This window comes from Phyllobates terribilis, unplaced genomic scaffold (assembly GCF_046119375.1).
Source record: "Phyllobates terribilis strain yellow unplaced genomic scaffold, ASM4611937v1 Scaffold_2__4_contigs__length_985480577, whole genome shotgun sequence".
In the NCBI taxonomy this organism is placed as follows: Eukaryota; Metazoa; Chordata; class Amphibia; order Anura; family Dendrobatidae; genus Phyllobates; species Phyllobates terribilis.
This window is the reverse complement of record NW_027362762.1, coordinates 464,161,171-464,185,600: the sequence shown is the minus strand read 5'-3', so window position 1 is coordinate 464,185,600 and position 24,430 is coordinate 464,161,171. Positions and strand designations below refer to the sequence as shown.

The 24,430-nt window shown below is 42.2% G+C and overlaps 1 protein-coding gene across 3 annotated transcripts in view; it reads right to left on the bottom strand.

Annotated features, from left to right (window-relative positions):
• Positions 1-24,430, bottom strand: part of ADGRB2 (adhesion G protein-coupled receptor B2) — a 726,627-nt gene that overhangs the window by 416,473 nt on the left and 285,724 nt on the right. For all 3 annotated transcript variants that reach the window (XM_073665712.1, XM_073665713.1, XM_073665714.1), the window contains exon 2: positions 17,105-17,843. In XM_073665712.1, the coding sequence (XP_073521813.1) occupies positions 17,105-17,828 (724 nt within the window). In that variant the 5' untranslated portion in view covers positions 17,829-17,843. The remainder of the gene's footprint in view (positions 1-17,104; positions 17,844-24,430) is intronic.

Genomic DNA, 24,430 nt, shown 5'->3' with positions numbered 1-24,430 from the left:
GTGTATGCATTAAAACTGTGCTGTACTGTGCTACCGGATTATAGACTGTGTACTGCTGTGCTGCAAAGGAGACTATACTGTTATTACTGGAGCCTGTTGCTCAAAGAGACATTTGCATTGCATTGGCCGTGCCCCATTAAATGTTACTGTTCTACCATTTATGAAGACTCTTGTCAGATGTGTCTGGTCAGCAACTGAATCTATCGTGTGCCTGAGAGAAGCTGCAGCCTATGGTCGCCCTGAGTAACGGTTCCCCCAGGATTCCAATGAATTCATGTAACCGGTCTTGGCCCTATCTGAACTTAGGCGGTGTGCGTGTAACATTGACCTATGTCACTATGCACACATGCACCCTGACCTATGTCATTATGCACACATACACCCTCACCTACGGAATTATGCACACATACATCCTGACTTTGTCACTATGCGCACATACAGCTTGATCTATGTCATAATGTACAAATGCACCCTGAGCGATTTTCTGCGCTGATCCAAGGTCGAGCAGCAAAGATCAGGATACCAGAGAAAGATCACAGACCAAGCATACACATCATGAGCAAAGCTACAATTGGCAGCAATCTAAGGCAGAGAGCTGGCTAAATAGCCAGCTAATCACTATGAACAGGAGACACATGGATAAAGCCCCGGCATACCCTGGGCCTGATTGGACGGCTAAGTTATCACTCAAGACACTGACATCTCACCACACCCCAGCATCCAATTGGTAGCGGTCAGATGGGTTACAGGTGACAGGTGAGTATAAGGATATTTTTATTTTATTCTTATTTTTTACAGTTGGAAAAGAGGGAGCAGACTACTCTCAACATTATCTCCTGCTGGTGCTCATCGCAGCGCAGGCAGGGGACTATAATGAGGGCAGCGTTCAGCACCCGGCGCTTGGGAACAGCGCTAACTGTACACTGATTCCCTGGCGCCTGTATGTGTGATCCTGAAGCGGCACACGGTTGTCACATGTGTGCCACACAGGTGCACACGGACACGGATATCTCCGGTACTGATTTTTCCAGTACCAGGAATATCAGAACATATGAAACCGGCCTTACGTTGTATAGGCCAAACCAAGATGAATAAGTCAATTCACGTCTAATAAAACTATTTATTAGGGGGTCATATAGTTTTAGTTGAATTTTCACCTTCACTCTTTGTTAAACGTTTACCGGAACATGAGGTATATGACAACTGCAATATTATTGTTTCAGACATTTTGTTGCATAAAAATGCAGATTCTATTTTCAACTAAGATTTATCAGTTCAAGTCAGCCCCACATTTGTTATCCTGTGGTAACGGCAATAAATAATACCTTTTATGTTTGCGGAATGATTTACAGTGCTTTACACATCAAACATATCTTTTCAGTATTGGGAGAAGAAAAGCAAAAATGTTTTATTTCTGAAGAACAACAAAGAATTACCTGATTTGGAGAGGAAAAAAGTTGTGTCATTAAAGGCGTATTCTCTTGTTATGAAATTGGTATAGTTAGTTAGACAGCAAGAAAATAATTAAATTTCCAATTGCCTTGCTTTTTCTATTTGCTGTTATTCTCCTGCTACTGTATGAAGGCTATTATCTTACACAGAGTACAGCTTGTTGCCAAGGAGACTGACGAACAGAGCCTGGCCAAGTTTGCGCAATAGTTACATTCTAGGCTAAGGAGTTAACTCCTGAGATCCCAACCACCTCTCTCCAGCCAATTGATTTCTATTCAGTATTTAGCTGCTCACCGCCCTCCCCTGTCAGCTTCTTTACTGTTATCAGTCCTGCAAATTCACAATCCACTGGCCCACACCATCAGCAGTTTTCCCTTTAGCTGTGCGTTTGCGCAGATGCCCTGTTATCTCATATGCAAATATAATAAAAATGTCACCGGCAGACCGTTAATATATCACATTTTTCCCATGGCCCCCCCAGAAGTCTGGAGAGGGCCTATAAATTGGCCAAATCGATGGAAACAGTGCTCAAATGATATGGGAACAGCATGGGGAAGACCCCTGTAAGCATCGCTGACTCCCAGGTCACTGCTGTGAACAATGTTGTCAGAGTATTACGCCACTTTTACGGACTCACAATAAAACATACAAAAACGAAGCCAAAATGGATTTTCCTGGAAAAAATGTTAAGGAACATTCTTTCCAGGGTAATGACTTGTATATAAGGCAAAATAAATAACCAAAAACAAAAATGCTCCTCCACCCCTTGGGCTATGTTCACACGTAGTGTTTTTGATACGTTTTTGCACTTTTGCATTGCTTCAACGGTGAAAAATACATTCACCAGTAAATGTAATTTTAACATTTTACTACTCTATCTTGCCATGTGGTGTGTGAGACATGATCAGACACAGCCTGTTGCATTCATAAAGGAGGGACTGTGAAAGTCTCAAAGCCTATTTTTACAAAGCCATCAGGCGACTATTGTTAGAGGGCCAGCAGTTGTCCCTCACTATTGTTAGAGGGCCATCAGCCGGCCATGCTTTGTTGTTCTCATTATTAAGGAGTGGGTTTCCTATACTGTTATTGCGTATGCAGTGACTGCAAGGGCTGCCAAAAATTTGGATGCACTCCAATACCCCTTTGAAGAGATGTAGAGGAGGTCCTCATTAAAAAAAACTGTTTCCATTATTAAGGAGTGGGTCTCTTATACTGGTAATGCCCATGCACTAAGTTCATGGGCTGAAAAACATTTACCCCTGGGGGGGTAAACATGAACATACTGTATAACACACAGAATGTTAAAAATAGGCCTCTAAAAATATATCCTACGGGCATCATAAACACCCTTGAAAAAAATTATGTGGGTGTTGCATCACGGTCACCTTGGTGATATGGTGGTGGAGGATGAGGAGAAGGAAGACGAGGAGGACAGCATAATATAGACGAAATCCTGAAGTGTATACCCATGTCGGGGTGTGAAGCGGTGCATGGGAATAGACCACCCAAAGAAACACTGGATTTGACTTTATATTCCGCTGCTATCATCCCGTGGTGTTGAGAAGTCTGGCCCAATCCAGCCCTTGTTCATTTTGATAAGAGTCAGCCTGTCATCATTTTCAGTTGACAGTCGGATGCGCCTATCAGTTATAATGCCCCCGTCGGCACTAAAAACCCGCTCTGACAAAACGCTAGTGGCAGGGCAGGCCTGGACTTCCAAGGCGTAGAGAGACAGTTTATGCCACGTGTCCAGCTTGGATACTCAATAATTATAAGGCACAGAGGAATCACGGAGGACGTTAGTACAGTCGGCAAGGTACTTCAGCATCTTCCAAAACGTTTCACTCCTTGTCAGAGTACCCCACGCATCAGGGCCTGGGCGCTGGGAAGGTCTGAGAAAACTGTCCCAGAACTTTGACAGTGTTCCCCTGCCTCTGCTGCATCGTATTTGTGTTTCCCTTGCCTGCACTCCTTGGTTGTCCAACAAACTGTGACCTCTGCTGCCAGCATTTTCAGATGGGAATTTTTTTAATAATTCTTCAAGGGCCTTCTGGTACTGGAACATTTTATTAGACCTCTCCACCATGGGAAGGAGAGATAGAAAGTTCTCCTTGTAGCTTGAGTCTAGAAGTGTGACCAACCAATAATTACTATTGCCCAAAATGCGTACAACGTGAGGGTCACTGGAAAGGCAGCAAAACATAAAGTCAGCCATGTGTGCTAGACTGCCAACAGCCAAGACTTCCCTGTCCTGACAAGGAGGATAACTGTCCATGCTCTCCTCCTCCTCCTGGTCCTTCTCATTCTCCCTCTCCTCAAGCCATCCATGCTGAACAGACGATATGACTGTTGTGTGGGTAGTACCTTCTGTTGCTCAGGAAAACAGCTCCAGTTCCTCCTTCTCTTCTTCTTCCTCCTCATTATCACCCAATCCATGCCTGGATGTAGGTTCAGCCGTGACAGCCACAGATCTGCCTGCTCTATGACAGCTGTCAACAACTCTGCAGTGGTGTGCGGTTTGTCACCTGAGCACATTAGCTTCAGCACAGCCTGTTGCCACTTGGCCGAGGCAGTGCTGCAGTGCTTCCAGCTTCAGACTGATGTGGTCATTTCGGAGATGGAGGCTGAAGAGGAGGAGGAGGTGCAGGAGCTGTAGAATGTGGGAGCAACTCTGATTGACCCAGGGCCCGCAATCCTCGATGTCGGGAGGACTTTTTCCGTCCCAGGGTCCGACTGGGTCCCTGCTGAAACTATATTAACCCATTATTAACCTATATTACAAAATAGTCAACCCCAAAACAGTAGCAATCAGAAAATTAAAATTATACTTTATTAGATTACAAAAGATGCTAAAAACAGTAATTATGATAATTGGGTATAGGGTGAGTAGGCAGTGAAGATCACAGAGAGAAAAAATACAATACATCAGCTATGCCAACACAGTGATTTAAATAGATAAATAGTTAAATGCAACTCAGCAAATTAGTATTTTAAATGTGTGGAAATATCATGTAAGTATTGAGAGACAATAGGTCCCATAAGGCAAGTGCACATATAGGGAATGTCTGGTAGACACCAAGTACCCAATCCTATGGCTCTCAAACTATGAATGGGACTTACCCATAGCAAAGATGTATCGTCAACTGTGATCAACGCCCCGAAGCGCGTTTCACGTGGTGGGCTTCCTCGGGGGGCGGTGTGGTGCCTCCATTTATAGCCCCATCACTTAGTGTTAATTAGAGAATATTGGTCACCGGTATCGGCGCATGCGCAATGGATCCTCCATCGCCAGACCGCCACTTTCGGCAATCCCGATGATGACGCGGGTCAAGGAACAGTTTCTTGTGACGTCAACACCCGCGTCGCATCGTATGGATACCTTCAGCGCCAGCGGCGTTAACGGAGATCCAATGCGCATGCGCACATCCTGCGCGGCCATCTTCCTTGAGGGACAAACTAAGGGCAGATCGAAAAAAAGAATCTCCTGTCCCTTCGGGTATTATTCCACAGCATCCCTATGAATGTTTGCACTAAGAGGTAAGAATGTACAGTACGTGTAAATGTGGACAGGGGAACATTGTGCGTACATATTAAATCGTGCATATCATGATCAAGTAATACATGTATTCATATTAAAGTATATATTTATCGCTATTCCCAATTAGGAGATTGAGTCCACCACCATCTGTATTTCATTCTTCTCAAACAAATGGGATGTACAAAGAATCTGGTCAGTCCCAAGGATATGGAAAAAGTTGAGGGCATCAAAGAGGAACGTCATATCACACTATAAGGTAAAATGTGATCAGTTAAAAACATGTAAAAAAGACAACAACATACATTTAATATAAAACAATTGAGAGAAGGGATATTTTGAGGATATTAATCATTACAGAAATGGTGAGAAAGATAATTTCTCATTCAACCCGCAGGGGGACATAGTACATAGAGAAAAAATCCACCGACATTCGCATTGGGCCAGAATTTTCTTTTTGTCACCACCCCTGATGCCACAATGTATTCTGTCTATACCCCTAAATTTAATTTCATCTGGATTACATTCATGATAGAGTCTAAAGTGCCGAGGGAGGGATTTTAGGGTGGAAATATCTTCTGTCCCCTTCGCGGATCTAATATCTCTGACGTGTTCCCTCACTCTTATGCGAAACTCACGTGATGTGAGTCCCACATAATGGAGGTTGCACGTACAGGTGGCATAATAAATGATGTAACTGGTACTACAGGAAATATAGTGTGCAATCCGGTAGTCCCTACCTCCATCTGCAGATGTAAAATTAGTAGCCCTTACGATATTCCTACAAGCTAAACATGATCCACATGGAAAACAGCCCCATCTCTGAACACCAGCACCGAAAGGACTGGGGGGGCTTGCCACATAGTGGCTCCTAACAAGAATATCCTTCAAGTTTTGACTCTTTCTTGCTCTAAGTAAAGGACGATCAGAGAGAATTCTCCTCAGAGTGGGTTCAGTTGTAAGGACTGACCAATATTTCTGTAATATTTCCCGCATTCTGGACCATTGGTTGTTAAAAGTTGAAATAAACCTAAGTGGGCCTCACCTCTAGAGCTTTTCCCTTTATCCATCAGCAATAAATCACGAGATGTCTGTCTCGCACAATGGTACCCCCGCTTCACAACCCTTCTACTGTATCCACGTTCAAGGAAACGGTCAGAAAGGTCCCGAGCCTGAGCCCCAAAGGCCTCACCCGAAGAACAAATACGTTTTACTCTGAGGAATTGGCCTGTTGGTATTGCACGTATGGTATGGGAGGTATGTGCCGATGTGGCATGAAGGAGTGAATTTACTGATGTCCCCTTCCGATATAGATCCGTCTGGAGTGCCCCATCTGGCTGCACCCTGATCTTAATATCCAAAAAATCAATCTCCTCTCTAGAATCTTTCTAGGTAAGTTTGATATTACGTTTATTACCATTTAGTTCACGGATGAAGTCATGAAGCTGAGGCTCGGGACCCTGCCATATAATAAGTAGATCGTCTATGTATCTATACCAACACTGCGCCTGGAAGGAGGCGCATGAGCCGTCGACGAGAACCTCCCTCTCCCAGAACCCGAGAAAGAGGTTGGCGTACGACGGCGCGCACGCCGCCCCCATCGCAGTGCCCCGTCTCTGTAGGAAAAATCGATCCTTGAAGGTGAAAAAGTTATGTGTTAATACATATTCCAAAAGTTCCAGCACAAGATGCCCTAACGCTGGATCCAAATTACTAGTATTGAGAAAAAATTCAACTGCCACCAGCCCATCCTTATGATCAATGCTGGTGTACAGAGATTCAACATCTGCCGTTTCTAAGACCATATCAGGATCCAAATGCAAGCCATCAACTTTCCTCAGGATGTCCGTGGTGTCCCTGACAAAGGAGGGCAGCGTTTCAACTATTGGATGCAAGTAGTATTCAATAAATTTGCACACAGGATCGCAAAGCCCTCCCATGCAAGAGACAATCGGACGCCCCGGTGGTTCAGGGTAATGTTCTGGGACACATGTTTGTGTAAGATGGGGATGGCACACGAGGAGAAATAGTGGCGGCTGGGAACCGAGTACCGAGGGACGGCCGCCGCTATGAGGTTGCGGACAGATTTTGTCTCCATGAGCCTAAAAGGCAACATTTCAAGTGTAAGCATTCGAGAAATGTGGCAGTTTAGTATTGTGGCCTGTGGGGTGTTGGCTGCGTATTTGCGATTGCGTTCAAAGGACTGGGGTAGGGACAATTGAACGTTGCGCTGGGACAAGGATGTGGACGTGGTTGCTGATGGTGGTGGTTGCCTCCCTCCCCCTCTGTGCTGGTGTCCTCGCCTTGCACGTCACCTTGCCAGGTTGGGTCAGTGACTTCATCGTCCACCACCTCGTCTTCCACGTACGCACCCTGGGCCTTCTCCTGACTTGCTGGCAATTGTGTCTCATCATCATCATCCACCTCTTGCGACAGTAATTGGACTTTCATACCATCTCCTTCATGTGACCGTGGCTGCTCAAATATTTGGGAATCGCTACATGCGATCTCCTCTTGCCCTGCTTGAAGTGGGCTGGGCGAGAGGCTTGAATTTATAAATGGAAAAGTGAACAGCCCTTCGGAGTGTCCTAGTGTGGGACCACTTGTCTCCGGGCACTCAGCATGGTGGGAGGAAGGAGGATCAGGGTGAGGAATATGTGGTCCAGACTCATGGCTACTGAGACTGGACCGTGTGGAAGACAGGGTGGTGGTGGAAACCTGACTGGAAGCATTATCTGCTATCCAACCAACAACCTTTTCACACTGCTCTGGCTTCAATAGTGGTGTTCCGCGGCCCCGTACAAAGAGGGACAGGAAGGTAGGGCTACATGATGTGGGTGCTTGTTGTGCTCCCTCAGCAGGCACAATTTCAGCTTGCACACGGCCTCAGCCTCTCCGTGCACCATCACCATCATGTCCACTTCCCAGTCCCTTGCCACGCGCCTTGTCCATTTTAAATAGAGTATAATATTTGGCATGCTCCCAAAAATGTCAGGATTATTACCACAGTAATATCAGATCACGTCTGATGACCACGATTTTAGGCAGTGGCCTTATAGTACGGTATTGTTCAGTGACCAAATGTGAATAGGTTTGAACAACACACAACTGGCAGACTTTAAATGGAGTATAATATTTGACACACTCTTAAAAATGTCAGGATTATTACCGCAGTAATATCGGATCACGTCTGATGACCACAGTTTCAGGCTGTGGCCTTATAGTATGGCATTGGACAGCCAAAAAGTGTGAATAGGTTTGAACAACACACAACTGATAGACTTTAAATGGATTATTATATTTGTGATGTTCCCAAAAATGTCAGGATTATTACTGCAGTAATATAGGATCACCTGAGATGATGGACAAGTTTCTCTGCTTCCACAATACAGCAATGTGAATGAAATCAAACAAATCTGGCTGTATGCTGCTTATAATAAGCAAATGGAGCAGTAAAAATGGTGTATTTGCTTTTCAAGCAAATAATCAGAATTAAGAGCAAAAAGAATATTAACCCTGATATCTAGGGCTATGGATATCAGTAACAGCAGCAGACAGAACGTGCAATGGAACCTATTCCGTTGTATACAGTCTCCACAAACTATGCCTGCCTAACTCCTGCTATCACCAGGATTAATATGCATCTGGATTAGTCTTTAGAAGGACTGTTAGTTTAGATGTATATTGCTCTTGAACACCTAACTAAATAAACCGTCAATTCTCTCCCTCACTCAACTGCAGCTCTCCCTACTCTGCCTGTCTGGAGGGTAGACTGTGACAAGCATAAGGTCCCGGGTCTTAGATAGACCTGATGACGCTATGCAGCCAGCCAATCACTGTAATGCCACAACCAACATTGCTGCGGCATTTCAGTGACTGGCAGGAGCATCCAGGAAGTACTCGCCGGGCGCCAAGCATCTCGAACAGTGAGATGCTCTGGCGACTACCGAGCAGTTGCGAGCATGCTCGCTCATCACTAGTCCATATGTATCTTATAATCAAAGCCCTGGTTTAACTCTTAGCTATTCGTTATTAGGATAATATAGGAATCTGTTCTAAAATGCAATAAGTTCTGATAATCAGCATGTATTACTGCAAAAAAGCAAGTCATACAGGTACCTTTATAATGATTCATGAACTTAAAGGGAATCTGTCAGTAGGATCAACTCTGCTAAGCCATCTAAATGGGCACACTGGTCATAGAAAGTTGAATAAAATGATACCATAATATCTGCAAGCTGACATCTTACTCCCGAGAAATCCACGTTTTTCTTAATATGTAAATAAATTGCTAAGATCTATAGGTAGGACACAGATCTCCATGAAAATCTGCCTCTGGAGCTTATTTTAAATGAAAGGGGATGTTACCACATTCTCAGGGAGATCTATATCCTAACTATAGATTTTAATAGCTCATTTACATATTACGTGAGGTGGATCCTCTACCCAGGTCTGGGCGGGCAGACAGACCCCAGGCGTTGATGCAGCAAGTTGGAAAGGACGTGGCACACTCAGGGATCTCAAGAGCAACAGGATGGATGAAGTGGAACCCAGTAGGGATGGAAGCAAATAAAGCACAATATTCACAGAAGGTTGAGCATACCCAACATAGAGGTCTACAGACTCAATCGCAAGACACAGGTGTGTGTCAATGGGCCTTAAATAGGTGTGGATCAATGAGATGATGTCATTGATCCATGCCAGGCAACCAGCAAAACCCGATGTGGAGCACACAAGAGGGCAGCAGACCCAGGAGAAGGGAGAGAAGTCTGGGATACCCGGGACAGGTTTGTAGCATTAAGAAAGACATGCATTTCCCTGGGATAAGACATTGAGCGCAGATATCAAGGTATTATTTTACTCAACTTTCTATGACCTGCATGCTCATATAGACAGATTAGGAGGGCTGATCCTACTGACAGATTCCCTTTAATACTGTGAAAGAACCTTTGACAAAGGTAATGATGAGGGGCACTATGGCAGCCCATTGAATGATCAATTCACAGGACACAAGCTACTGTAAATGGTGGAAATTGGGAACTTGTCAGATGGATTCATATGATGTCCCATAGGCCTTTACAGCTTGTAAATAACTAATAAGGTTATCACTCAGCTGCGCATTTTACCCTGCATTTAATAGAACCGCCATTCATTTTCCGGTTGTTGCTGCTTTTGGGGTAATTATTGGGGATTGTGAGGAGAGAAAGCAGTTTACAAAGCTATATACATTGCACCTTATGGAAAAGACATGCTTGTATATAGAAATATTGTAAATGTCTCTACATATCTCTGCTTGACTCCATAATGAAATGATTTGATCTGAAATACCAGTTTTCCTTTATAACATGCCTGGAACATGTCTCACATTTACGCTGAGACTTAACGTGACCGAACCAAGATAAACTGATGTTGTGGAATTTCCGAGTCTCTCTCCCCCCACCTCGTCATAAACTCGTAAGCGGCAATCAGTCTTCATTCTGTAAAATGTCACAAATGACTGTTTTTGTCATAAAACTTGGTGCACAACGTAATAAAAATCGGTTAACTGGTGCATTCTCCAAATGGTGCACTTTATGGCATTTTTAGACATTTCTCCTTTATGCAGTTTGATAGATAAGCCCCTCAGGATCTTTTAGTGTTTCTGGCTTGAACGGCGGCAGCGGTTTTCGATTGCAGCACATCCCATTACAACAGATACTAAAAAAAAAAAGAGTCTGCGTGAACATTCGCTCGTTCTCCGTTCCCTCTGCAAGGCTTAGGACTCTGCAGGTAGCTAATAAAATGTTATTAATAAAGTCAGTGGAGGCGATGTGTCAGCTAGGAGGGGAGAGGAGCCTGTTGCTTTTCTAAAGCCTGAAGTTATTGCTGCAACTGCTGGACTTGCTCGGTCTTGCGTTTTATCATCTCGCCACGTCCTTGGAAGAATTACGGCATTTCTGGGCCCGTTAGAGATAGATCTGGTTACCTGCTCATGCTGCTGCTTGCTCATTCTTTGGGGCTTGTGAGAATGAGATGACCTATGTAGCTTTCATGTTGAAATGCATTTTAAATAGGAGTTGCATATTTTCAACAAAGGTTTCTGACCCCCATCTCCTTTATATTTTTGTTCCGGAAACCTATCTACCTGCCACTGATTCTAGGAAAATTGCATTCGTTTGAAATGAGTTGTACGGGTACGGAACAACGAGTGTATATAAGTGCCAGCATGAAGCATGGTAGGCATGTGTGCTAAAGTAATCCAGTAGCCGGCAGACCACCTGTCGGCATACAAAGCAGACCCACGTGTCACTTGTAATAAGCGATTACTGCCACATGGAAACAAGGAGTGGGGGAGACAATAATGGGAAGGGGGTGGTGAAGTAGAATTGCATGTAAGGAATGGAAAAAAAAAACAGTGAGTGATCACATTGTAAAAGAGAGGAAAGGAAAGAGCGGCGGGCTGCAGAGAAGGGAGACAGCAGAGCGCAAATTAAATAAGAGTAACAAACACTTGAGCTGATCTACTGTGCACAGCGGAAATGGATTTCAGATTTATTCGCTGAAATTTCCCATGAAGACATTAAGCTCCACGGCTGAACACTCAAGTGCAATAAAAAGGGAAAGAAGGAAAAAAAAAAAGAAATAGGAAATGCTGAAGAGAAGCGGCTATGATCGGCGCTGAGCCCCGAGCTGCACAACATGCCACCAATTATGGTAGCCCCATGCCATGAAAACAATGTTTCACTGCACAATTAATCTGTCGGATGCTTCTGACCAGTTTCTGAAAAACGTTAGACCAAGAGAGACTGGTAAAGAATGAACATGTCAGCAGACTGCAGGGTGATTTCCATTTTTGGTGCCCCTCACCCTACATGCAGGTGACATAAATGGAGTTGGATAGAAGACCGTGGCCTTCTCTTCCTTCCTCATATAGTGAATGTAATTCTTCTTCTTGAGTAATGTGTATGGGGAAAAATATATACAGTGTCATTTAGGAGAGAAACAGTGTTGCATAATACAATGTGCAAGAGGACTGGGAAGACTGAACAAATCTCTAAGTAGCCAATACAGCTACATTTTGATTCTTTTCTTTGATTTACATAGAAGCTGCAGGGAACAGATTGTTTCCCATAGTGAAATCTTTTAATGAAACCACCATAAGGCCAAATTCGCATATCTGTGAAACATGGTCTCTAGTATGGCCCATGATTCCGGGACTGGCTGCAGGTCTTCTGACGTGAACTTCATGGCCTCATAGGCATATATGATGCTGTCAAGCTGGGGTCAGGAGACATGTGGCCAGTCCGTGCATCACAGTCCGTAGTCGAACCGTAATACATGGACATCTAAATGAGGCCCAACTGATTGCACATCAAATTGATAACAGGCTGAAAGATTTGCGCAGTATAGATGCAGACTACTTTCACCCAGGTGACACATTCCCTATATCAAACTACCTACAGGAGATATTAGCACCCTGTGATGGATGTAAATATCATAAACGGGTACTTGTTCCTACACCACAATGGACATATCAATCACGGTGATGTTGTGGGTACTGCCCGCTGTAGCGTAGATCTAATATACAGATAATCTCCAGATACAGTTGCTGGGTCTGAAGTTGCCTAAAATGCTAACAATTTAACCACTTAGATGCAGCAATCAACAGTGACTGCAGAATCTAAGGTGTTTGACAGAGGAAGGAGCTCCATCTTTCAGCTCATCTACCCTACCCCCAATACAATTATCAATTATTGACGGGTTACCATGGAAGTTAAGGGCCTAACAAAAGCATGGAGTGATTGGCGATGAGACATAGTGGGAAATAAACTTGAATTACATTTAATAAAGTTACATTAATAATATACCCCACCACCCAATAAAATTAAGTGACCAATATTTTTTTCATAGGTTTGCAATAAATAATGTGTTTGTCATTATGCAATCATATCCCAAAGAATAATAATAAAAAAGGAGGATTCACTGATTAGACAGAGTTAAAGGCAACATGTCATCTTATCCATGCTGCTTGGGCTGCTTTATCGCAGTCATGTATGTTTTACTCAGAAACGTTGCGGCGTTTCAGAGAAAGCATGCTTAGAAAAGTCAGCCATGGACTATGGATATGGAATGACTAGTCCAATTCAAGTCCCTAGTGACTTCTTCCCACCCAGATCTCCGTGACTAATAGGTCTCTCCCTATCATAGGGGAGCAGGGCGAGGAGAAGCTGCTGAAGACCTGCCTCAAACTAGTCTTTCAAGACACATAGTCCCCAGTCAGCTTTTCCAATGGCGCCGAGTTTCAAAGTAAAACATACATAGCTGCATTAATGCAGCTGTTCTCTGATTCTTGCTGCCTTAGGTTCGCGCTCCATTAATCAGATGATAAGTTCCCTTTTAAGAAAAATGAATCAATAAGTTATATGTATCCCAAAATGGTGACACTGATAAATACAACTCGTTAAGCCCTCATACAGCTACCTCGATAGGGGAATAAAACGCTTATTAACTGATTTAAAGCCCAAACAGACCTTATTTTTAAGGGGTTAAACAAGTAAATATTTTTCTATCTTGGCTTGACTTATCCAATTGGAAGATAGATCACAGCAATAATGCAATTTTGAGAGTGCAAAATCGTAGAAAACGGTCACAAGTAGGTTAAAGCCATGAAACAGAGGAAGCGTATGGAAAGCAGGATTGCCGGATTGCTTGCAATGACTTGTCCTTATGCTTTGAATTATATGGCTCACAAGATGATTTCCCCTTCAGATAACCTGTTGTTCTATTTCACCACAATGTGATTAGAGAAGGTGCCATATTCATCATTCCTGTAGAAATTGTATATTTTGAGATTAAAAAGTGTTAATATAAATGACATGTTATTTGTACTCACTCAATAATGGCTGATGTGATTAACCTTCATTTCATTTCCTAGACCTTATTATACAAGCAAGTTAATCTATTTCTGTGAGCAGAGACGATCGCACTGTAACCCTTAACTCGCAGTGCCTCGGCAGGTGGCTTACATGTAGGATGAAGCTGGCCAGGCGTGTTCTTACACAAAGGGCATTCTTCTACACCAGAGTTGCACCATGGAGTCATGCACCATCGGTCTGTAATATACCGTATACATTTGTATGCATTCTTTTTTATTGCTCTTGAAGGACAGAATGGCTTTTGAAGGACCTTCTTCTATGCTACCTTATCTAGAAAAGGGAAATCTGATGGATCACATACAGTTGAAGTGAATTAGCTAGAACTTGATTCTTTGTTAAAAAAAAAGACACATCAATAATCTGTAAGAAACAGGCTTGACGACATATGGCCAACCTGAAATCTATGGAACCATAACAGCACCAAAAAATGCAAATCTAGATCATTGAATTTTTTTAAAGAAATTAAGATCCGACAATAAGACAAATTCTGCATGTGAAGTCATTGTGAAAAAACATATTGGCCATAGTTCATTATTTGCAATTTTTTTTAGCTCACTTTCCTTTTTTCTTTTGTATTAGTTGCTGTTTTTGGAGCCAAATCCATCAAAATGGCTAAAAAAAATGGTGATTCTTGAATTTAGCGCAAACTTGTCGAACTGTTTTTGCGAATTTGAGCACCAAAAGTTGCAAAAATTGCTCCAAAATGTAGGCGTACTCAAAAAAATAATAGGAGGACACTGGAGTGAAGCTGCGCCAAATTTTGCGACTTTGTAAAAAAGTCACAATTGATAAATTAAGCTAAAACATCTTGAATTGATAGGCTCCACCCATATAGCATAAAAAAAAGAAAAAAAGGTCAGCACATGAAAAATAGACTTAAAAAAATGCATAGCATGATGAATTGAGTGCAAAAAAATAAAAGGCACAAAACTAGGCAAAAGAAAAGATGAATCAGGGCCTGAATATCTAGAACCAGTCATAAAGTCTAGATTAATTGTTTCCATGAACACAAATAACTGTCTACTAGAGATGCAAATTAATTTCCAGGTCCAGTGGCCACGTCAGTAGTCCGTGACCATCAGACGGGACCACTGAGAACAGCGAACTACCTGCTAGCATCCACGCCTCTACTTTTGATTTGCAGACCTGGCACAATGTTACTTGTGCGTCACTCCACATCATTGACATATGGTTAAGCCAGCTAATCAAAAGAGGAGCCAGGGATGCCGTCAGGTAAGAGGGTCCTGTCCGATGGCCACACATTACAGATGTGACCCCTGGATTGGGTACTTTGAATCCATTCGCGCCATCTCTACTATTTAGCTAGTAGTGATAATTTCTGATCTAACCATTATTCCAAAAGCTGGGCTAGCAAAGTATTCAGGTGACTACTTGGCTATCTTTTGGAAACACACATGCAAACATTAGAATCCTTGTAATGTAGAGGCTCATATGCATTAGGAAAAATAGTGTTACCAGTTAGGTGTACTTAATAGATGGGAGTCAAAACTAAGGCAGCACTAGCATTGATGGAGGGCAGCAGAAGATTATAGGCTGCAAGAGACAGAAGCTGTATAATATCGGATGGCCATTCTAGACCTCCAGCGCTTTATCACAACACACTTCACCTCCAGACTGTTCACTACTTGTAGATTTACAGGACTTAACAATTAACCTGTAAAAAGGAAGTACAAAGGACAGTAATAACATTTCTATAGTATGCAAAGGATAGATATGGAGTTGGTGAACTTAAAAGCTAGAAGAACACATTTGGTAGTCACAGATAAGGAATATTAACAAAATCCTATGCACCCAAAAAAATCAGAAAAAGTAATATTAATATGGTCACAAAAGCCTCCTGACATGATGATCATTGAAAGATATGACGTTTTATCTTGAAGCAACAACAGCAGCTTTGATGTTTGACTATAATTATAATTCTTGTCTCTACCGCAAAAGCACAAAACTATGAACATTCATCTTCTTACATTTAGCTTCTGTATCTGTATTCATAATTTAATATTACAATCTCTCCGTACAACAGAATCACAGAGCCCATTATCTTCTACAAACAGTTACAAAGGATACCAGAAATTTCATCCTACCTGCTGCGCGTGTGGCTTTATTAATCTGCTCAGTCATTCACCACGTGATGTGTATGATGCATATAGTATATGGTTTTTCTTATATTCATTTGAATTAATTGGAAAATATAGTCAACAACAATTTCCAATGGAGTTCATAAAAAAGTATACATTTACTGGTCAAATGTATGGCAAAAGTGCACTTTAATATTACACTGGTATATGCCTTGTCACAAAAAATGGGATGGACACTACATTACAGCTCTCCTGCCTCTCTCCCTATTCCCTGCCCATTGCCAGCTTCTGGTCTTTCACTGACAGGTCGTTCTTCTCTCTGTGACCTTCTGCACAGGTGACATCATTGCCTAGGGTTATCTCATCAGAGGGGATGGTGCAATGGCAGAACGATAGCCCAGCTCCTGCAACATCATAAGGCACTTTCTGAGCATGCTCTACCCCTCTGATAAGACAACCCTGGGCTATAAAGACACCTGCACAGAATCTCGGCAAGGGATGCAGATCACCAAAAGAAGAGTGACCTGTAATTTAAAGACCAGAGGCTGGCAAAGGGTGGGAAATAGTGAGAGATGCAGGAGACCTAAAAATACAGAATCCCACCCCTGCACTTGCAATTAAAATTTCAAAGCTGGTTTCCCTACAATATACAAACAAAATACAACAAGCATGGTATGGATGTAATAAGTTTTAAAGGACCTTTACACACATGCTTTTAGTTAAGGGTCCAATATACTGATGACAGGTTCCCTTTAATGCCACACAGCTCATACAATGGGTGCAGTCATGACTGGAATATGCTGACGTGATTGACCTGAGAATTCGCTTGTTCATGTGATCACAGCCATGAACCCAGTATTATTTGTGATAATGGGTTAAAAGTTAACTTATTCAGCGTTTACTTTTACATAGAAGTCCATGAGTCGCCCTTTCAGTTGTTAAAAACTCTCCGGGTTGGCTCAGCTTAGTAATAGTCATTGTGGCACCCGCTATAGCTTTCTTATACAGTTAGATTTACTATTCACTTACAAGATAATGTACATGTTCACTGAATTACTCATGACATTATTTCATGCATTACAAATAAACTTAAATCGACTTACCATAGGGTATTGGACGGGGATATGCCTCGTTGTTGCTTCCAGGGAGCAGTTGTGTAACGCAGCAGTCTGTATTATGTCCTACAGGAACAATAGAATTGGAGGCTGTGTCGTTTTGTCCACGGGCTGCAGTTTCAGGACAAGTGCAACCAGTCTGTGTCAATCCACAACGTACACCCCAGTTTTGAGCTCGCAAGCACTCCTCGAACCATCGGCACAATACACCACAGGCAAACTGGCTAGAGTTATCATGGTTTACTAAGAGAACCTCCACGAAACGGAAACTCAGGGTAGAGTCAGGGAGTAACTGAATGGATAGGGGTTGATCAGACAAGCAGATCCGCAGAAAGTTTTTGTCAAAGTGAGAGAATGTAAATGGTGATCCAGGGATGCAAAGTTCACGAGCTTCTTCTGCTCCTTCCTCAGGGTGGTTACAAGTGTGGTTGGGAAGATAATGATCCAAAGGTTGCACCATGGGGGATAAATGAGAGCACACTTGCTCCTCGTGTGTGAACTTCAGGTGCAATGTGTATTTTGTTGGGTCTGGGTTTTCCAGGGTCCAGGAGCAGCCAGGGGAGAAAACAGGAAATAGGTCCTTAAGAGAAAAGGCTCCGTAGAGAACTCCAGAGGCCAAAGCCGAGCATGTGCTCGGTGTGGGGTGAGACCCCCAAGAGCACAAGACAAGAGACGATATCACAGATAGTAAGAGGGGACAAGCAGTGTTCATCCTATGACATGGGCCCTAAAAAAACAAAGACAGACATAAGTTTAGAGATATTATATTCACACTGTTTTAACAATGTAAGTATGCTAAATATTCAATTTGCAGAGATCAATAGATTCAGAAGTTGTTAACATGTCATTCATGTCATTTCTTTAACAAGCTGGAGTTACACCTTTAGGCTCATGGACCCCAAAGCAAATTCCCCACCAGATATCCCAAATATAATTTGCAATACGTTCACATTACCTAGAATTGAGACCTACAAGGGGGTATTGATGTACAGTTGGCCTAACGTAAGAAAAAAAATACAACTTTTCAAAGTAATACTATTTTAGTCAACACAATCACCTTTCAACACCATACATTTAATGCATCGATCAATATGGCATCAATTACCATCTTATTTGTCGTATATTTTTATCCTTATTATGATTTTTGGACTTTCGTGAAGAGGCAATAATCAGATGGGATCAAATCAGGAGAAGATGGCGGATGATCAACAATTACAAAGCCCATTTTACTGAGTGTCTGCAGGGCAATAGGAGACTTGTAGGCGGACACAGTATCCTGCACAAACAAGACGCCTTTCGAAAGTTTTGCTGAAGTTCCAATCTTCTCCTGACATGGGTAACTCTTCTTAATCACAGTTTCAAAGTAACAAAACCTTTTCTGCTAAAACTTAGCACGTGCACTTGTCAAAGTTAGTACCTGTTTCCATAGCAACAGGATTTACTTTTGTCTGCTAGAAATATTCAAGGCCAACTATCTACCAATACCTCTTCGTACATATATAATATAGACAAAGAATATCAGTAGAATAATAGAGGTCAAGTTTCAGACACCACATATGGTAATTATTAATCCACAATTTGCTTTCACCTTTAATAGGGAAAAAGAGTTACTTAAAGATTTTTTCTTATCTTTGGTATCATTTTGTGTCTATTAGGTGATATATTATAGAGGGTACCCCTTACTCTAGACTCCTCCTAAGGCCACATTTAGACATCCATGTTGTATCCATTTTCTTCACTGATAGAACATGTCCATGTTTTTTCATGAACTGTGTGTCCATGCCAAATTCACGTAGACATGTCTGTTTTTTTCCAGGAGCATGGATGAAAAAGGCAATTACAAGTCTATGGGTCAGTGAAAAATTTGTCTGTGTGCCATCCGTGTGCTGTCCTTGTTTAACATGGCAAAATATCATTTATTTATGTATTTGTTCATGAAAAACAATGATGCAAATTTTGGAGTGTTGGCAGGAAAATCTGTACGTAAAATACACTTTATTGCCACGTTTTCCTCATTCAATCAAAGGATTGACATTATGCAGAATTGAAAACAGATTCAAATCTGCAAGGAAAAAATAAGCAGCGTATGCATAAGATTTCAGAAATCTCATTCACTTTGCTGATACAGTAAAACGCTGCGTTTAGCCATGGAAAAAATAACGCAACGTGTGAACATACCTATAATATCATAAAGTTCTGCATATATTGCCATGTTTGCTATATACACTGCTCAAAAAAATAAAGGGAATACTTAAACAACAGAATATAACTCCAAGTTAATCAAACTTCTGTGAAATCAAACTGTCCACTTAGGAAGCAACACTGATTGACAATCAATTTCACATGCTGTTGTGCAAATGGAATAAACAATAGATGGAAATTATTGGCAATTATCAAGACACCCTCAATAAAGGAGTGGTTCTGCAGGTGGAGACCACAAACCACATCTCAGTACCAATGCTTTCTGGCTGATGTTTTGGTCACTTTTGAATGTTGGTTGTGCTTTCACACTTGTGGTAGCATGAGACGGATTCTACAACCCACAGAAGTTGCTCAGGTAGTGCAGCTCATCCAGGATGGCACATCAATGCAAGCTGTGGCAAGAAGATTTGCTGTGTCTGTCAGCGTAGTGTCCAGAGGCTGGAGGCGCTACCAGGAGACAGGCCAGTACACCAGGAGACGTGGAGGGGGCCGTAGGAGGGCAACAACCCAGCAGCAGGACCGCTATCTCCGTCTTTGTGCAAGGAGGAACAGGAGGAGAACAGCCAGAGCCCTGCAAAATGACCTCCAGTAGGTCACAAATGTGCATGTGTCTGCACAAACAGTTAGAAACTGACTTCATGAATGTGGGATGAGGGCCTAACATCCACAGATGGGGGTTGTGCTCACAGCCCAACACCATGCATTTGCCACAGAACACCAGGATTGGCAAAGTCGCTAGTGGCGCCCTGTGCTCTTCACAGATGAAAGCAGGTTCACACTGAGCACATGTGACAGACGTGACAGAGTCTGGAGACGCCGTGGAGAGCGATCTGCTGCCTGCAACATCCTTCAGCATGACCGGTTTGGCAGTGGGTCAGTAATGGTGTTGGGTGGCATTTCTTTGGAGGGCCGCACAGCCCTCCATGTGCTCGCCAGAGGTAACCTGACTGCCATTAGGTACCGAGATGAGATTCTCAGACCCCTTGTGAGACCATATGCTGGTGTGGTTGGCCCTGGGTTCCTCCTAATGCAGGACAATGCCAGACCTCATGTGGCTGGAGTGTGTCAGCAGTTCCTGCAAGATGAAGGCATTGAAGCTATGGACTGGCCTAACCGTTCACCAGACCTGAATCCGATTGAGCACATCTGGGACATCAGGTCTTGCTCCATCCACCAACATCACGTTGCACCACAGACTGTCCAGGAGTTGGCGGATGCTTTAGTCCAGGTCTGGGAGGAGATCCCACAGAAGACCATCTGCAACCTCATCAGGAGCATGCCCAGGCGTTGTAGGGAGGTTATACAGGCACGTGGAGGCCACACACAATACTGAGCATCATTTTGACTTGTTTTAAGGACATTACATCAAAGTTGGATCAGCCTGTAGTGTGTTTTTCCACTTTCATTTTGGTGGTGACTCCAAATCCAGGCCTCCATTGGTTAATAAATTTGATTTCCATTGATGATTTTTGTGTGATTTTGTTGTCAGCACATTCAACTTTGTACAGAACAAAGCATTCAATGAGAATATTTCATTCATTCAGATCTAGGATGCGTTAGTTGAGTGTTCCCTTTATTTTTTTTGAGCAGTGTAGTAATTCTGCTGAACCTCTTCCTTTTAAAGAGTTATTCCTAAAACAGTAAGTTATCCCCTATAGTAAGTTAACAATAGGATAGAAGATAACTTACTGATCGTGGGTGGTCTTGCAAGTTCTAGTCTTTATTGTGTTACATCAGAACTTTTTAGAGTTTTAGATCATTGTCTTGCCGCATAACCCCAATATTCTTCAATTCTTCAATTCTCCAGCTAAATAAGGTTGTAGAACTTGATAATATCAAATTTTCAAGGCCCTGAGGAAACAAAGCATCCACACTCCATGAGTCTACCCGAATCATGATTTGTTACTGTGAAATGCTGCATTTGCTTTGCACCAGCCAGACCAGAATGATCTTTTGCCGTCTCTCTCCTATAATGGTGCCTGATGTGAATGCAGAAGCTCGAGAGTCATGCACTTTCTTGGATGTTTTGTGAATTACTTAATGAGTTGTCACTGCAGTAAGTTGCTGGCAACTCCTGGGAATATTCACCACAGTTACAAGTGTCCTTCATTGAGAGATAACAGCTTTCACGTTTTTTCAAATCCTTACAATTACTTTGCAACCCCTTTCAGATGATAAAAACAACTCTTTTCTTATTTCTTTTAGACTCAAAATTAGCAGTTAAGGCACAAAAATCTATTGAGATGTCTAAATTACAGCATTTCAACCAAGAAAAGAGCTATAAAGTCCTAGATAGTAATGTATTTGTTATTTTATAGTTAATGTATTATAACTAAGGGTAATGCCCGTTACCAAGACTGAGCTTTACATTTTCTTATGTGTAATATGGGTTTTGCATAATGTTTCCTGAAATAACTATGTCTAACAATAAACTTTGTTTAAAAAGTAAAAAACAATTAAAAGGGGGTAATCATTTAAACTACAGTATAATGACCACAATAAGGACCCTCTTTAGGGGACATTTTGCTGCTTCAAAGGGAACCTGTCAACCCGCAGGTTAATATCGTTATGAAGGAGCCTGGCTGCAGTACTGATAGTGCGGCACCTGGCGGCTTTCAGTCATGTAGGTGTGCAAGAGCAATTTCAGCACTGAGAGCGGCGGCTATAACCATGGCCCGGCACAGACTGACATCTCAAACCACAGTGCATCAGTGCAGAGTCGGCTATCAATCTGTGCCGGGGCGTGCTTACAGTCGCCGCTCTCAGTCTGTGAGCAGTGACTGTAATTCCCCAAGCGCGCCTGCATGACTGTCCCAGGAAAAATAAAGTTTACTTTCTGCCAGGTTCCACACTTTCTGCACCTTCATAACGCTTTTTAAACTTCAGATTTACCCCTATATCTGCAGGTTAATAACATATTTGCACACGAAAAGCATCATTTAAACAGCAAGAGCCCTGTGCTGCTGTGGTCTTTCCACTGTTTCCCATTATTATCACTTAAACTTGCAAGAAAACAGCTGTTTCAGCTGCAATACCATGCGGCCGATTCTAGTGGCCCTGCGATTTTGTAGGTGAAACAGTGGTTTCTTTGCAAGACTGACTGTAAAGGAAAAAAGTGGAAAGACCACAGTGAAATAGGGCTGCTGTAGTTTAAAGCTGAAGCATGACTGCTGTGTATGAACGCAGCTTTAAAAATAAAACTACTTTGCAATTTACCTTAACTAAAAATCATGCACTTTGTAAGAAAAGGATATTCCTTAAGCTCCTGTAGAAAATTCAGGAAGTGCTTCCAGATGCAGGATGCTCCTCCTAATCAAGTAATTACAGCTTTCTCTACAATTTTAGTATTTTAGCAATGCTCTGCCATGATTTGTGCGTGTTCAGCTTATTGTAGACTTCTATAGGGTTCCATAGAAGTCAATGGAGTCCATAGAGGAGCTTGCCATGTGGATTAACAAACTTTACCGTACATGCTCAGTAGCACCTATAGAATTTGATCTGCTCCACTCTCCTCTGACTTCATAAAAACCCATTCAAATCTATGAGAAGTGGAGCATCTGGAAAAGGTAGCAGAATGCCGCCCAGGAACTAAAAGTGGAAGACAAACTAAGCAGGCTTGACCAGAAACAGGAGACTATCCAGGCTGTGAAATTATTTACTACATTTTTCCCAGATGTCAAAGTTATTTCTGTAACCCATAAATGATGCAATATTCTTTCATAAAGTAAATTACAAAGTATTCTATCAACAACTGCATCCCGATTTGTAGGACATTTTAAGTCCAACCCAGATCTACCAGCGAATGCCACAAAAACAGCCTGAATGTCCACTTTCATGTTAATATACATATGTCTCACCCACGCTGTGACCCATATTGGAGGGTAATCTTGAAAAAAAAGTGAGGAGTGGAAGGTATGCCACACAATATTGTATGCGAACCCAATACCACCTAGTTTACCATTAAATATGGTGTTCATCTTAATCAACATTTTCCGCTACCATCAGAGTCTCAGAAGCCTATCAATGTGACCAGGCTCAGGGACAAGTAACGAAATGTTACATACTTAGATTTATTATTCCTGTGTGTGCAAATTCATTCTGGCTACTTTTTATAACTGTAGTCACATGAGGTGAACTGATATCCATCTTAAAATATATTTTAATGTAACACTCCAATTATTGCAATTGTAAAAATATAGTGAAAAGGAGACCCTCATTTATGACATCTACTGCTCCTTAGAGAAACTCGAGAGATAAAGAAATGTAATAGCAAAAAGCATTATATATTCAAGAAGAGGCAATAACATGGATAGACAAAAAAGGTTTAAAAGACTCCTTCTATTCCCCACATAATCAGATCATGGTAATTTGAGGGATTGCCTAGTAACTGACAGTATAGGGCCCTTGCATCCAACATTAACAAACCTTTTTTTCCCTTCTCTACCCTTTCTTCTAATACAATTCATTTTCACAAACAATTATGACATATCCCACGTCTAACTACCTGGACACGCACAGCCCTTCACAGAACCCTAAGAATAGAGGGCGAGAAGCTCTAATTTAGTTCTTCGATTAAGATTAAAACTGGAAAGATAAAGAGTGCAATAGGGTCTTATCCGGGTTAAAGACAAAAAGTAAAGCAAAGAATATCCTCAAAATATCCTTGTGAAAGGCAGAACCCCTGTAATCGCAGGAGAAATTGTCTGCTGCAGATCCACAGAAGGAGAAACCATGTGCAACTGGAGAAAAGTGGAGATAAACCCGCGCTGCCAATAGTAAAAGATGCAGTGGAAAAATGTGAAGGTATAACTGCATTTTTTTAAAATTTGTCTGTCAACGTGTTTCGAAGCACACTTGCTTCTTCATCAGGACAACCACAGAAGTCGACTTTTATGGTCTGTCCTGATGAAGAAGCAAGTACCCTTCAAAACGCGTTGACAGACAAATAAGAAATCGCATTTATGCATTCACAGTTTTTCCACTGCATCTTTTACTATTGGCAGCGCAGGTTTATCTCCACTTTCTCCAGTTGCACATGCTAATTTAGTTATTGACTGTGAAAGGATCGCATGAATCAAGTTGTTCTGTTGCAACCTTAGGCACCAGTGACAT